Here is a 16,164-nt window from a genome sequence, read left to right on the forward strand (position 1 = left end):
AAAAAAAAAAAAAAAAAAGAAAAAGCTTCCAATAGCGAAACTAGTTTTTCAAAACGACTAAAACGAAGCGGAGGAGGCTGCACCATTCCTTGAGCAGAGCTGGGTCTCCTGCCGTGCACAGACCCGTCCTTTAACTCTTGCCTGTCCCAACTACCCACCCCCGCCGAGCTCCCCCTCGCCCCCCACCCACGGCGGACGGACCCTCCATCGCTGAATCTCATCCTCTATCCCTGCACTCATCTCCCGGTCCCAGCTCTGCCACCCCCACCCAGAGCCCACAGCCCCCCACGGGCTGCCCAGGGCCGCGACCCCGCCGTCCCGGGGCGCCCCACAGCCCAGAGGGCCGTCACCCCCTCACCCCTCAGAGCCTCCCCGACCAGCGGGACGAGCCCCCCCGTGCCCACCGCGCCCGAACCAGCCCGTCCCGGTACCATTGTGGCTGGAACAGCACGACCGCGGCGCCCCGGGCGAACATGGCGGCGCCTCCACCACAGCCCCGCTGAAGGTCAGCGCGCCCGCACCGCGCCTGCGCCGCCCCGCCGCGATCCGCTTCCAGGGCACCGCCGCCATTTCCGGGGCGGTGGGATCGGGAGAGGGAAAGGCAGAGGGGCAGGGATCGGGGTCGGCGTCATGGGGAAGTCGGATTTCCTCAGCCCCAAGGCGATCGCCAACCGCATCAAGTCCAAGGGGCTGCAGAAGCTGCGCTGGTACTGCCAGATGTGCCAGAAGCAGTGCCGCGATGAGGTAACTGCGGGTGCGCCGCTCCTTCGTGAGCGGCACGGGCGGCTCCGGCTCCTTAATAGGGACCCGCAGTCCCCTTGAGGGGGGCGGTTCTCCTGGGAATACAACAGGGATACCCCTCGGTTGGGGTCCTCCAGCCCTCCCGGCGGCTCCGATCTCATGGAATCACAGGATGGTTTGGGCTGGGAGGGACTTTAAAGATCATCTCGTTCCACTCCTTGCCATGGGCAGGGACACCTTCCACTATCCCAGGTTGCTCCAAGTCCCGTCCAGCCTGGCCTTGAACACTTCCAAGGATGGGGCATCCACAGCTCCTCTGGGCAACCTGTGCCAGGGCCTCACCACCCTCACAGGGAAGAATTTCTTCCTAATATCCGACCTAACCCCGCCCTGTCTCAGTTTAAAGCCATTCCCCCTTGTCCTGTTAATCTCCCTTGTAAATGTCCCTAATGCTGTTGAGGACACTGGGAGAGCTGCGATTGCCCTTGTAGGAGTTCCTGATCCCCTTCTAGGGGGCTGCAATTCCCTCAGGCATTGTGGGGCCTCATGACCTTCCTGTGGGTTCCCTTGTTTCCCAGTGGAGTGAGGGGGGTACAGGGCTGGCTCAGGTTCCCTTTGGAAATGTCCCCAGTTGCCTTGTGGGTGCTCTGATCCCATCTGTGGAGTGTGATCCTTCTAGGGAGCATCCTGGCTTCCCTTCCTGGGGGCACGGGGAGCCCTGATGCGCTCTGGGGGAGCACTGGAGAGGGCCCTTATTCTCCTTTGGGGGACCTCAATCCCTCTTGTATGAATCACAGTCAAGCGACTGTGGGGGCAGATTGGTGGGACCTGGTGGGTTCCCAGTTGCTGGTCGTGGGACGATCCTATTGGGATCCCCAGTGGGAGAAGTCCTCATCCACTTTGGAGAATGCCTGTTGGCCCTGACCCATCTTTGAGGATTGCATTTTAGTTTTCCGTTCTCCATAAATAGCCTCTCTAATGTGCCATAGGGAAGTAGAGCATCCTGTGGATGTTTAATTCTATCATTCTTCAGCTGTTCCTGTGCCTCTCTCCTTTTTACCCAAAAATCTCAAATCCTGTTCTCTTCCCAGTGACTACAAGCAAAAAAAAAGCTTCACTACTTCACAAGCTGATATTTTTGTAGGGGCTTATCTGGTCAGGAGGAACAACCACCCCACACTAGGCTGAGGCTGAGTTAAGGTGTTTTCTGTGGACCCTCCAAGAAATTTCACTCATAAAACATTATTTTTAATATTTTCTTCAGCTGTGTTGCAAATTGAGACAAAGACATGCAAAGGATTTATTTTTGCTTTACAGAATGGCTTCAAATGTCATTGCATGTCTGAGTCCCACCAGAGGCAATTGCTGCTGGCTTCTGAAAATCCTCAGCAGTTCATGGATTACTTCTCTGAGTAAGTTTTCTGTATATTCTTACCCAGGTCTTTATTCCTGTGTCAAATCTGCACAGCTACACCTCTAAGGCCCAATAATGTCCCATTGGAGACACTCTATTGTGATACATTTTAGTGTCAGCTCTTTTTTTAATGGCAATTTGAAAATTTAGAGAATGCCACTTTTGAACTTAGGTAAGAGATTTCGGGGAGCCATGGTGTTTAATCAAATTTGACAGTTTTATTTCGTGTCTGAATCCTGTTTAAAGTTGCTCTGTGTTACAAATATGTCACCTTTGTGTCCCAGCTGAGTGACTGCCACACTAAACATGAGCTAAAGGAGCCATAACAGAGAGGCAACAAGTCAGGGGTGTGACTGACATCCCACAGCTTCTCCCACTCCTTTGTCCAGCTGACCTGCATGACGGCTGGGATGACTGGAGTTGTCTTCAGCACGAGCCTGAAGTGAGGCTTTGTGCTCCAGCCCTGGAATTAGCAGGGAGATGAGTGATCCATCTGCCCCATCTGCCCTTTGTCCTGCCCTGTGTTCCGTGTCAGTCAGCCTGGGAAGACGCCTGGTAACGAAATACCGGCAATTAGTAGGAAGTGTAGAGATTCCTTTGCTCCATTTTATCCCTTTGGGAAACTGTTATCCTCTTGGAGATTTCGTGTGTGTGCATGTACCATATTGTGTTTTTCTGTGCACACATCCTGCATTTAATGCTACTTTACTGAGAAAGGGAAATGTGGCTGAATTTCATCATGCTCAGCTCAAAAGAATAGTCAGGTTTATAATGCAGATGTTTATTTGTTAATGACAGCAGAAAATTGCTTCATAATTGTTCAAGTTTTGCTAAAATCCTTTCTTTTTATCCCCCCAAGGGAATTCCGAAATGATTTCCTAGAACTGCTCAGGAGGCGATTTGGTAAATATTTTGCTCTTTGTTTGTTTTTAATGTCTTCTGTTGTTTCAGTGCAAGGCATTTTGGTTGGTTTGTCCTGGCTTCCACACTTGTATTTAATAACGATAATTCCGTATTTCAGGAACAAAGAGAGTCCACAATAATATTGTGTACAATGAATACATCAGCCATCGAGAACACATCCACATGAATGCCACACAGTGGGAGACACTGACTGACTTCACAAAATGGCTAGGGAGAGAAGGTGAGTGGGGCTGGGGAGTCTTAAAATTATTGGGTAATTGAATTGCTGATAATTGATCAGTAAATATTTATGTTAGTTCTGTTTCCTTTTTCTTTCTTCCTCTCTGCTCCTGTATATACATTAACAGATTTCCAAATGTTTTTCTTTGCTAACCATGTTGATAAGTACGTCAGTTGTGCGTCTTTCCTTGTTTCATCTGCTGGTCAGCATTTGCTGGAGGTACTGCTAAATTCTAAATGAACTTCCAACATTTGCCATTTAGAAAGAAAACCTAGAACACTCCTTATGACTGCAGAATCTTTCCATATTTAAGGTGACAAAAAGCAAGCAGTCGTTTTCATTGCTGGCCTCATGGAAGGGTTAAAGCTTGAGCTCTGCAGTTCTGTGCTCAGTGGAAGGAAGGGAGATTAAATGGCACTGTGGGGTGACAGAAAGTTTACTTTGGCTCTGGTTGCCCCTGTCCTACAGGATACATCCACGGGTCATGGAGTGTTTGGAAAGTCAGTCTAGCCAGAGTCAGTAACAATAACGCAGCACTGGAACATTTCCTTTAGTATGATGCTATTAGTGTGTGTTGTTTATACATGAGAGGTTTGTGTTTTCAGTGGGCAGGAAATATTTTCTTCAATAAGGAAAGTATTGTAAAACACTTCATCCACTTTATGACAACTCTGGCTTATTTCCAAATAGATCTGGGTAGCTGGAGGGCAGAAACACATAGTACAGATAATTCAAAGTCAATTTTTGCAGTCCAGTAAGGGGTGTATTGTCTCTGGTAAATTATCTGCATTGTTATGGTGAACATGGACTGAAATGATCTTGATATTGTAGGAATTAATCTTATTTTATCTTGTGTTGACTTCCTAGGTCTTTGCAAGGTTGATGAGACTCCCAAAGGCTGGTACATTCAGTACATCGACAGGGACCCTGAGACTATTCGTAGGCAACAAGAGCAAGAGAGGAAGAAGAAACAGGACCTTGATGATGAAGAAAAAACTGCTAAGTTCATCGAACAACAAGTTAGAAGAGGTTTGGAGGGGAAAGAACTGGTAAGGAAAATTGCACTGTGTGTGAACCTTCTGCTCAAAACTCCTCATGGTTAAGTTAATGGGGAATTTGGTGCTGCTGGGATCCTTCCTCTGGGATTTCCTTTGCTTCCTAACTTGGAGTTACTTTGTATCCAGCTTGCTTTAGTACTAAAGGAGTAATAATTACTGTTCTTCACATGATTAGTGGTTCAGAAGCCACTCTTGAATTTAGGAAGGGAGAGTAAACACTCCAGCAACCAGCATGACGTGTTTTCATTTATGGTATTTCACAAGTTTGAGGGCTGCAGATAACAAGTACCTTGTACACTGGGGAGGTTGAGATGAACAACCAGGGGAATCTGGCATAATCAAATTCACACAGTGAAAAGTTCTATTTTGATAGTGCTGGTGAGGTTATTTGGGAGATGTTTATTTGGCATCATTCCATGACCTCCATACATGTTGTTGCCCAGGGCTGGAACCTCAAATTTGATCCTAGGTATTGATAGGTACATTTAAATCACATTTAATTGTATACAATTATGTGCTTCTTAATTTAAAACTAATTGAAATTTAAATGGTCTGAGCCTCCAGTGCTAAAAATTTGGAAAGACATCAGAATTTCCTTCTTGGAGTCATCAGTCTATCCAGAAACCAGGCAGATCATGCTGGTTCAGATAGAGGAAACTGCTACAGCAAGGCCACTTTCCTTTCATCCTGGAGTTGAGCAAGTTTAGGCAGCATCTCTGTAGGGGTGTTAATTAGAGAATTTTGCACAGGCGCCTGTAATGGTTTCAATTTATAATCTTTTATGAATCAAGCCAGATTGAATATTACAGTTATTTGTGATAACCTTGCAGTAATCTTTAACACTGAGCTAATCAATGATCACCAGAAATTATATCTGGGCTCAGTTTTCTGTTTGAATCTTGAAATGTATTTTGTATTTTTTTGGTAGGAAATGCCTGTCTATACTGAACTGAACAGAGAAAATGAAGAAGAAAAAGGTAATCAGATTTTGATAGATGTAATTTTCTAGAACCTACTGAAGATTATTTTGTGATTCAAGTGAGATAAGCACTTGAGGCCTGTTTAGTGCCTAATAAAGTGCTTTGAGATCAGTTATAAAGAGGAACTTGGAAATGCAGAGTACTCTTTTGTATAAGTTTTAATTTATTTTAAAAGCTGACCCAAAATACAGATTAGTAAACATTTTCAAATTTATGATCTTTTCTATTTGCAGATATTAAAAATTGTAACATCCTTCAATGCAGTTATTTTTAAAGATAGAAATAGAGTAATGTCTTTTTATTTTTTAGTTACATTTAATTTAAACAAAGGAGCAAGTACTTCAATCGCAGCATCTTCTAAAACAAGGTGAGAAAAGAATTTAAGGGAACTCTTATTGTTGCAAAGCACTTCCATGACAATGATATTTGTGTGGGCAGGAAGATGTGTCTCATCCTGAAATATTTGGATTCTTATCTCATCCTGCCTTGTTTTTCAGAATTGGATAGTAAATGACTTCATGGTTCCTTCTGTATTTAAAATGGATGAATTGGTGTATCTTAAATCTGTGCTGTGAGGAGCCTTCTTGAATTCATGTGGTTCATGGCAGATGCCTGTAAAGTAAAAGGCAGGTACAGGTTCTTCCAAGGGAGGATGGAAGAGGGATCCAGCCAAAGCACTTGAAGTGATGCTATCTAGTCCCAGCTGCCTTTTATGAATGGGTATTCCTGACTTGTTAATTTTGATTCCTAAAAGGTTTAATTGCCTTATCTAATTGGAGAAAATTCTTCCTCTGGTCATCGTTTAAGCAGCTGAATCTACCTGAAATAAATCTTTCTAAAGCTGTTGAATTTAATTGTCATCATATAACCACAAGCAATGCAGGACAAAAGGGATCAATAATGCAAATAATACTGACTTACAGCAGTCTGTGGAACTGTTGGATGATCATACATCTTTTCGTGTGAGGCAATATTGTAATTAAATGTGTTGCAGGTAAAAGGAAAGCTTTCCTCTCATCACACTCAGCTCTTAGATAAGGTATCTGATGGGATATGTGCCAGGCAGAAAATGAGACAGTAAAGCAGTTCTTTGCAATAATAGATCCAGATTTCAGGCTTTGAGGAAAACTTGTAAATTATCCCTAAGCACTAAATTGTGATTAAGGTGAGTCTGAAACTTAATGCAGACACTCCCTTGAATAGTTTCAGTGAGCTAAAATTTGGCTGAATGTGAAATCATGTATCAAGTAGTCTAATTTATTCATAGCATACGAGAGATACTTGTCTGTAAATTTTGTAATGGTAGTGTGGAAGCAAAATTAGGATAAGCACTTCATGGCAAAGTGGTGATTCAGGCATCACTTCAGAGTCGTGTATGGAAAATGCTTCCCTGTGTCAGTGTACAGGTGTGTTCTGCAGCTGTTGGCTGTTCCTGAGGAGCAGTGGAGGTCAGCCTGATACCCAGTTCCCCTGCACAGTATGCAGAAGGACTTCCCTGCTTCCCACCTTCTGTGCTCACAGCTCAAGCTGTGGAAACCTGGCACTTGTATTTCCTGAGTGTGGTGCAGAAATGGGACCAGAAGATCATAGCTGGTGGGTGGTGGAGTTTGGAGAGCATGAGGATACAGGTAGTTGGGTGGGGTTGGAGCCTTTCTGAGGAGGGAAGTAAGAGGGGAGGCATTTCTTCCCTTGTCCCTGTGGCTGACAAGAAGCTGGGAGTTTCCACTGCCACTGTGGGTACAGCTCCTGATGCCCACTGCCCTTCAGCAGACTGGGAGCCCTGGGCTTTCTTTGTTCCCTCAGTAACTTACCTTGTCAAATCCCTGCTTAACTCATCCATTGGACAAATGAGATTAGAAGTAATTCTAATTTAAGAACGAGCAGAAACCACTGTCAAGGTCACTGACTCCTGTCTGCAGTGCTGCAAGTGTACCAGTGTCAGCACACTGAGCAGCCTCCACTGTGCACAGTTGGGGTTTCTCCAGCCCTGCAATCCCAGGGGAGGATCTTTCAGAAGCTGTTTGCTCTGATAGTTTGCACCTTGTTTGTAAGTTCCCAGGTAAATGTTCCCAGGTGAATGTTCATGGTCAGTTTATACCAGGTGCTGTCATGTTGATATGTGCCTTTAAAATGAATAGTTCTTTTTCTCTCTGGTGTTTGCTTTCTCAGTGTATTTGTAGAGAAAAGTTTTGGCCTGTCAGCCTTCACTGTGCTGTACAACCAGGCCTGCACACTGCTCATCTCCCCATTCCCCTCACCCCCTGAATATCCCTTCCTTGTCCTTGTTCCAGTTTCAGTGGATCTTGAACAGGGGATCTGACTGAATTTGTGCATACAGCCAATGGAACATCACCATGGCTTATTCTAGGCACTGATGCTTGGCAGTCTTGATGCTTTCATTGCATTTGACTCTTTCATGGCTGCTCCACACTAGTAACTGTCACCTGTGCTTGTAGCCAGACCCCTTTCTGCTTTTGTTGTTCTTAGCAGCTCTCAATAGAAAGAAGGCAATCAGAGTAAACTTTTCCAAAGTACCTGAGGTTACATAATGTGCTGTTGAATGCTGTGGTTTTCAAAACATGGTTTTCAAGATAAACCAATCCCATTTGGTGTCAAACTCTTCCTTGAGTCCTCCATATTGTTGACACGCCCAAACACCAAAATGTTGTTGGTCTCTTGACTCTTTGTCCCAGGATCCTTAATAAATATGTTAAATAAGATTTGTTTTACTATTTACACCCAGGAATCTCTTAGTTACCTCATAGCTAGATATGTTTGTCTTCTTAAATATAGGCACTGCAGCTGTTAAGTTTTAATTGTATGTTACCCTTTATGAGATGTTATTTTAAGTACTTGCTATTTGGCTTGTAATTTAATGTGCTGTTTCTTCTCAAACTCTGCTATGTTTATCCAGACTTGCTCTGAAATACGATTTTTCTCTCAAAGTTGCTTCTACTGTGATTTCTGTATCTTCATTCCCACTGGGTATCTTCCCTTGGTAGTACATCCAACATCCTCACCACAGGCAGAACATGCAATTTTGTCCTAAGGCCATATTAATATTGCATTACTGTCACCTCACAACAGCCACCTTCATCTTTCAGCATGAGATAACACCTAATTTTTTTTACTGCATTCAGATATCTTTTATAAAAATGGCTGAACTCAAGCTGCATGTAGGCAGTTCTCACTTTACCTGGATGTTCCCCAATATGTAACTTTTTGTGCTGGTTGTTCTTTTCTTTCCTAACTTTTAGGCTGTTTGCCTATTTTGAATATGATGGTGAAGGTAACATTTGTTTCTATAGATTCCCATGTGTTTTCTCCCATTGCCAGATGGGTTCAGTATCTCTGTCTGAAGGGAGTTCTAGACATCTGCCATGTCTCAGAGTTCCTCTATCCAGGTGGCTTCTCTAAAGCCACACACTTGCCCTTTTAAATTTGAAAACCTTATTTACAGACTGGCTTTTGTCTTCTCCATCGGACTCAGCTTCTCAATCAACTCTTTGCTTGTGCAGTGGTGAACTGATCATTAAGTTGTGTCCATTCTGCTGGACTGCCAGCAGTAACCCTGACTGGACATGGAGTTTGCACCCCAAGGAGATCAGTTCTAGAGGAACTGATCATGCAGGGTCTGGAAGGTGACTGGCACAAATGAAATTAGGCAGATTAGGCCTTTTTGCACAGCCAGTTCTTCACATGTGTCTTGGTAGAGGAAAGATTGTAAGATCTGCTGTGAAAACACCATCTTACTCTTCCAGCAGTGTCCTTGGACAGAATGCACTGCAGATGGTGGAGGGGGCAGTTAAAAGAAAAGAATCAGCTCATAGCTCTAGTCAGCCCAAAGAGAAGAAGAAGAAATCTGCACTGGATGAGATCATGGAGGTAATAACCATGTAGGATCTGTGTCTGTGTGTCCCCATGCCTATGGCAGTGTCCACTCTACCAGGGTGTCCCTTTGAAGTGACCTCAGCCCTTCAGTGCATGTGGAATTCAGACTTTCACATCTTACCAGGCAAAATAATTTCATTTCCCCATGAGAATTGGGTTCTGCTGCTCAGCTGTGCCTGTTCCCCAGATGACTGCAGTATTGGAAGTAAAAGAATACAGATTTTGCAAGAGAAGAAAAGATCTAGAAACACTTGACCAAAAAAAAATATGAATCACCATCATTTTATCAAGGGTTCCTGGCTGTCACGAGATTGATTTTTATGCAGCAAGTGCACACTAACTTACCCTTATTTAGGGTTTGGGGATTTTTTTTATTCCCCACTTGATGTGGGGCTGGAGAATTGGTTCAGCTTTTGAAAGGCATGGGAAAGCTGCAGTGGAAGGAGGAAGTAAATGGTGATTATTTGTTGTTGTTCTGTAGCTTGAAGAGGAGAAGAAGAGAACAGCTCGAAGAGACTACTGGTTGCAGCCTGTAAGTGTCTTAAAAATAATTATTAGAGCAAATACAGTCAATTCTGCATCTCTAAAGCCAGTATTGATTTGTGTAGAGATCCAAAAGCAGATTCCAAACTAAAATCACTCTTCTTTTCCCTTTCCTGCTCTTGACCCATTGTGGTCTGTCACTTTATATCCTGAATTCAAGTGTAATTGTAATTGTAATAAAAACCCGAAAAAGTCTTTAGAGATGCTACTTTGAGACAATAATCTGAGAATAAAGACAGATTCCTGAAAGCCACACTAACCCTGCTTCCTACACTGAGCTGCTCAGTCTGGGCTTGGACTCAGAGCAACCGGAACTTACAATTAGTTTAGACTGTGGAGTTGTTTATATATTTTGGCATTTAATTTTATTTTTTCTCTCCTTTCAAATGTCTCAGGAAATCATTGTAAAAATTGTAACGAAAAAGCTTGGAGAGAAGTATCACAAGAAGAAGGCAGTTGTTAAGGTAAGATAGTTTGGCTTTTCTGCTGTAAGGTGACTTCGGAAATTTTGTTTCATTGTGGAGGTTGTTCAGCCTGAAGTCAACACTGTTAGGGGCTGAAATGTCACCTTACCTGTATTAGGACTTATTCTGGGCAGGGAGGGAACCTCTGAATTGGTTTAATGTCATTTTCTCAGAGATTCTTTCTTAAGTGCTGTTTTGTCCTGTGTGGTTTGTCCCTATTGACACATCCAACCAAGAGCAGTGGAGTTCGATTTTAGGTTGAAACTAGTCACTTTTGCACTGATATTTAAGCTTTGCAGGATCTCATTTGCATGCAAAATCTCCAGGCTGGAAATCTTGCCTTTCTTTTAGCCACTGCCAGTGAAATGATGTGTATTAGGTAGTCCAAGGCTCAACAGTCTCTGGCAAGAGCCCCAAAAATTACACCCAGATGTGTTTTGAATGATTGACTAGAGGGCACAGAGCTGAAAATTACAGCTTTTTGGGTGGACATCTGGGAGGACTTGTGTGTCCCAATGGCTTGGCTTCCACTGAGCTCTGGGTAGGAGAAGTGGAACATGGTTTATGCCAGGCATGGGGATGATCAGTAACATTTTGCCTTATTAAGAAATAGGATCCCAGTGTAGTTTCAAGCCAGCTTAGCCTCCCAAGGGGAAAAGAAGCCTCTATTTTACTCTCCATCTTTAAGAGAATAGCTAAGGTAGCTGACCCAAAGGTTGATAAAACCTTCAGACAGGGCTTACAGAATTAGTGACCAATTAGACCAGGCATTGATGCTCAAGAGGAGCCCTTTTAATCTGGCCTTGACTTCAGGGTGGGGCCAATCAGCAGTTTGTGGAAGCTGGAGGCTTTTGGCACAGCCCAGAAGGCCCTGCTGCTGTTGACAATGTAGAACTGCAGACTCGTGATGCCAAGTTTGTTAACTTTGAAATGTAAATTTAGAGAAAAATGTTTTATTTCTCTGACTGGCCTCTGGCTTTCACAACAGGAAGTGATTGACAAATACACGGCGGTCGTGAAGGTGATTGACTCTGGAGACAAACTGAAGCTCGATCAGACACATCTAGAAACTGTAATACCTGCACCAGGTACGGCTGTTTGCTTGTGTTCTCAGCCTAATTATAATTCCCCCACCTGAAAGTACCGTAACCTCTCCTGAGAAGACAGGCTGAGAGAGCTGGGGTTGTTCAACCTGGAAAAGAGAAGGCTCTGGGAAGACCTTAGAGGCCCTTCCCGTACTTAAAGGGAGATTATAAGAAAGATGAGAAAAAACTTTTCAGCAGGGCCTGTAGCAACAGGACAGTGGCCAAATGGTAATGGCTTTAAACTAAAAGAGAGTAGATTTAGGCTAGGTATAAGGATGAAATTTTTTAAGGTGAGGGTGGTGAAACCCTGCAACAGGTTGCTCAGGGAAGGTATGGATGCCCCATCCCTGGAGACATTCAAGGCCAGGTTGGAGGGGGCTCTGAGCAACCTGGTCTCGTTGAAGATGTCTCAGATCATTGCAGAGGGGTTGGAGCAGACAACCTTTAAAGATCACTTACAGTCTTCGCAGTCCTTTTCCGTGAGAATTGGAGTCTTTTCTGAGAAGACCAGCAGTTCAGTTGAAGAGACGAAAGCATCTCTCTTCAGCTGCCAGGAAGAATATCTGGGAACCCTGCAGAGCCCTTGGCCATGTTTATCCTGTAACTTCCCTCCAAAGTCATGCCTGGAATAACAGCGGATACTTAGCAAAGCTGACCTCGCCTCCTGTCTGGGTCACGGGTGTTTCTTCGGTTGGTACACACTAATGTTTGTGTGGAGCATCTGAGGGCAGCAGTAAGCAGAGCACTGTCAGCATACAGGGAAACAGGGTGTAGGATTTTGGGATTCACACTGAGGTGCCCTTTGGAAATGGGGAGGCTGTGAGACAAAGCTGGTGTTGCTTCCTGAAGCTGCTGGGAGAAACCTCTCTCTCAGCTGTAAGTGGAGTTGGACACAACACATAGAAGAAGTTGTGCAACTCTTTTCCTATTTTTATTTCAGGCAAGAAAGTGATGGTATTAAATGGTGGGTACAGGGGAAATGAAGGCATCTTGGAATCCATCAATGAAAAGAGGTTCTCAGTGACAATAACCATTGACTCTGTAAGTATCAAACACTGCAAGCTCTCATTTGTGTAGATCTTTCCATCTGTACATGGAGAGCTTTTACAAAGAACCATGTTATCCTTACTCCTGTCTTACAGGTGGGATTAATGGTGTGCAAAGTGCTGTGGTCACCCCCCACCTATTCCCATCCAGCAGGAAAACAGCCACATATCCCCCATCACAGGCTAATTCTCTGCTGTTTGCCTTTAAAAAGATGCCAGGATGCTGATTTTAGCAAATTTTGAACTTGAAAGAGACTTGGAAAATATTTTGTATGTTTATTTTGAACATGGCTGTTGTACTATTTTGTGGGAAGGTAAAAAATGTGAAATATGCAAGGAGGAGGTGAATCTTCTCCTGCCTTTTCCAGCCTGAACACGGGGCTTTATGTGCTGAGTTGTTGTTTTGTTCATGGTTAGCAATTATGTTTGGGTTTTTTGTTTCAGGCTTGTTTGTTTGTTTGGGGTTTTTTATGTATCACTTTTCTCTGAGCTAAAATCAGGCCATGTGATCATGTCTGTGTGGCTCCTTCTTTGTTCCCCTCTGCAAAACAAATGTTGAAACTCATAGATAAAGCAGAGAGGCTCAAAAGTCAAACTTCTTAGACATACCTTTGCAAGAAGGAGACCCTGTTAGATCCCATTCAAAGAAGGGCTGCAGAAACTCAGCCCAGATTGGATTCTGGAGAACTTACTTGGGAAAAGACTGCACAGATGCCCCAATGATAGAAGGAGCTTTGATTGGACCTAAGGATCATGTTAATATTGGTCTCGGAAAGCAAAGGTTATTTTTCTGTAGCTCTGATGCTTGTAGGTGTTGATGTTTCCTCTTCCTTCATGAACTCTGAAATGTAAATTAAAAATGGGTGAAACTACTCCTGGAAACCAGTGAAGTCTGGGAGGATTTTCTCACTGATTGTAGGGAGAACAGTTTTTTAGGTTTCTTTATATATAAGTTTGTATTCAAAATTAAATGTTTTACTACTTATAAATTCATAGCAGTGAATTAATTCAAAACAGCTGATAATGTTTGCCCCAAAATTGCAAGGACTTTAACTGACACAAAAACTGTCCTGAAAGTGAAAGGATTTGTGGGACAGTGTCAAGGCCCTGTCACATTCTCTGGTCAGGTTGAAAATAATGGAACAGGGAATATTGTGTCATGAACAGATCCCCTTTAGCTCTCTTGCTGTAAATTCCCCATTGAGAATTCAAGAATCAAATAATTTTATATTGTGACCTTATTTCTTCTACTCTGTCATTCTCCAGGGACCTTTAAAAGGACGCCGGGTCGAAGACATCCAGTATGAAGATGTTTCCAAGCTCGCCTGAGGTGCTAATCATGGATCAGAGAAGATTTTGGCTCCCAAAACCATCTTTCTGACGTCTTTCAGGCAGACACAAGACTCTACCATGTCAGGGTTTTAATTGTGTGTGTATTTATATTGTATATAGAAATTAACAGAAGCAAACTTGATCTATTTAAAGATAGCTATGGATTTGTTACATGAAATGTTTGTGGAAATATTATCAGTGGAGATTTTTCATCTGATTCTATATTGAAGTTATAATATTTGCTTCGATTTCCTGTTGTAAAATATAGGAGAGAGCTGCAAGCTGGAGTATTTTATTTACTGAAGTCTGTGAGCAGGTCCAGAAGAAAGAATTACCTGCAGGCAGGCAGAGTGTGTCGGAGCCAGTGGAGTTTAAACAACACCCTTCTCAATCCACAGCCAAAATGGAACTCTGGCTGTAGGAACAAGGGAAGGGATTGGAGGAATAGCAGGAAGGTACCAGTGCTGTGCTGCAAGAGATTATTCCCTGGATGCTGCGAGAATGGTCTGGTTTATTAAGTGCTGTCACCAGTTTATTTTTGATTAGCACACGGGTGGTAGTGGAATGCAAGTCATTGCTCCAACATGTTTGTCAGGGTTCCTGGTAATATTTAATATGCAGTTTATCTCCATATGAACTCTGTATGGAGTTACTCCATGGATGTTACTTGTGGGGTTTCTAGGATGCCAGGTAAAGCGTGTGCATGTAGGAGCTGATGGTTGCTCTCCTGGTTTTCCAGAGCCTTTTCCTTTGTTCATGCTTCTATTGTTGCTCTGCTACATGAGTAACATTACTTGTGTTAAATGATACAACATTACTTGTTTTATTTTTTTAAAAAAGTCACATTTTATACAATGTTTAATTTCTAAGGCACTTCAGGAATAAACATAAACCTTTTCTTAGGCCACTCTCTTTCTTATCAGCCTTTCAAATGCATGAAGCAGCTCTTGGTTTAAATCCACCAAGGAGCACAGTGAAGTGCTTGGTTGGTGCACCACATTATTTGGGTGAAAAAAAGATGCAGGTTGTCCTGAACAAAATAAAACCCATCACCTGAAGGTCCAGTCTGAAGGTTGTGTGACTCTGGAACCTCTTCCCTTTCCTTGCCTCGGAAGGTCACTGTCTTGTTGATTTGTGGTTTCCAGGGGACCCTACAGGAAACTGGAAGTCTGCAGAGGTTTAATGAAACAGCTGCTGTCTGAAGTAGCCCAAACCAACCTCACACAGGGCATCAGGTGGCTTTTCAGGGTTCCTGGGCATGAAGAATGGAGAGTTATGAGAACTGGAGGCAGAAAATACACTTGTCTGTAAATTCAGGCTCTTTGTACAACCTGTGTGAACAGCTCTGCCCTTTCTCAAAAGACAGGTACTGAGGGAGAGGAGATGTGTAGGAGAATGATGAACAGAAGAGCTTCTGTATCACTGAAAATAATTACATTTGACATTCTGGAACCTGACAAATTAGAGTGAATATAGTAGACAAGTCCTAAATTGTGTGGAGAAGATCAGAGAATGGTTACTCACTGTGTTCACATACAGGCTAGGAAATGGTGGAATTACTGATTTGGGGATTTAAAAACACACTCAGGGGTTTTTCCTCTCCTCACCTAGAGCCTTGTTAAACTGGGGCACTGGCTGCTGTGGGATGTTGGAGAGGCCAAAGCTGATGGATGAGTTCAAAGAAGTGATAAATGGTTTGTAAGAAGTTGCTGACAGTTCTGAGAGTAACTTTGAAGAGACTTTAAAACCATATTGATTCTCTCACTCCTGACACAGCTGCAACAAAGATCCCATGCCAGCTTAGAGTGCCTAAGTGAAGGAAACCAAAGTTCAGAAGGGCAAGGAGACTGCTTGAGTCCCTTTCCTGGATTAGGGCTGCTGAAAAGGATATGGCCAATGTTTTTTTCTAAGGTTACCAGAAAAGAAGAGTTTTAAATCCAGCTCTCGGTACACAGACAGGCATATTTGTTCCACTACTGATCTCATTCACTGCTGAATGCTCCTGAAGAGCAAGTGATCCTTTGGGAGCCAAGCCCACCAGAAGGCAAACTTTCAGTATTGAGGATTATTTTTATAGTCTGAACATTTTCTGCTTTCATGGATTTGTATCTGTGCATGAACTCTGTTCTGATCTTGAAATTCTCACAAAAAACAGGCTGGAGGCTGTCTAACTGGTCTAAATAATTTTTCTGCAATATAGCAGCATCAGTTTTTTCAAGGTCATCCTTCACCACTGGTTAACTCATCCTTAAATCCAGCAGCCTCCTCATGATACCCATTCCAGAACCCATGTTCCTTTTCTTTCAAATTTCCTTTACTTCATGCACCTCCTTTTTGCCCAGTCTAGCATGGTATGAACTTATATTTTCCCAGCAGTCTGAAAACACAAAGGTATATTAAACCTGCTTAAATTAAAGTATTAAATAACTATTAAACCTGGTTGAGTGTTACCCACACTCCAGGAGC

The 16,164-nt window shown here is 43.3% G+C and overlaps 1 protein-coding gene across 2 annotated transcripts; it reads left to right on the top strand.

The window, feature by feature from the left end:
- The first annotated feature begins 568 nt into the window (after positions 1-568).
- Positions 569-15,705, top strand: KIN (Kin17 DNA and RNA binding protein). 2 transcript variants are annotated; one of them, XM_017807764.1, is made up of 13 exons: positions 569-744; positions 2,059-2,153; positions 3,015-3,058; positions 3,177-3,299; positions 4,167-4,348; positions 5,286-5,334; positions 5,647-5,704; positions 9,099-9,222; positions 9,710-9,760; positions 10,167-10,235; positions 11,224-11,323; positions 12,261-12,361; positions 13,633-15,705. In XM_017807764.1, exons 1-13 carry the CDS (start codon positions 631-633, stop codon positions 13,693-13,695), a joined length of 1,173 nt encoding a protein of 390 aa, XP_017663253.1. In that variant the 5' UTR covers positions 569-630; the 3' UTR covers positions 13,696-15,705. The 2 variants fall into 2 exon arrangements, with proteins under 2 accessions (XP_017663253.1, XP_017663254.1); XM_017807765.1 differs by having other exon boundaries at positions 9,102-9,222.
- Positions 15,706-16,164: the final 459 nt, after the last annotated feature.

This window comes from Lepidothrix coronata, unplaced genomic scaffold (assembly GCF_001604755.1).
Source record: "Lepidothrix coronata isolate B3197 unplaced genomic scaffold, Lepidothrix_coronata-1.0 Scaffold20, whole genome shotgun sequence".
NCBI classification, from domain to species: domain Eukaryota; kingdom Metazoa; phylum Chordata; class Aves; order Passeriformes; family Pipridae; genus Lepidothrix; species Lepidothrix coronata.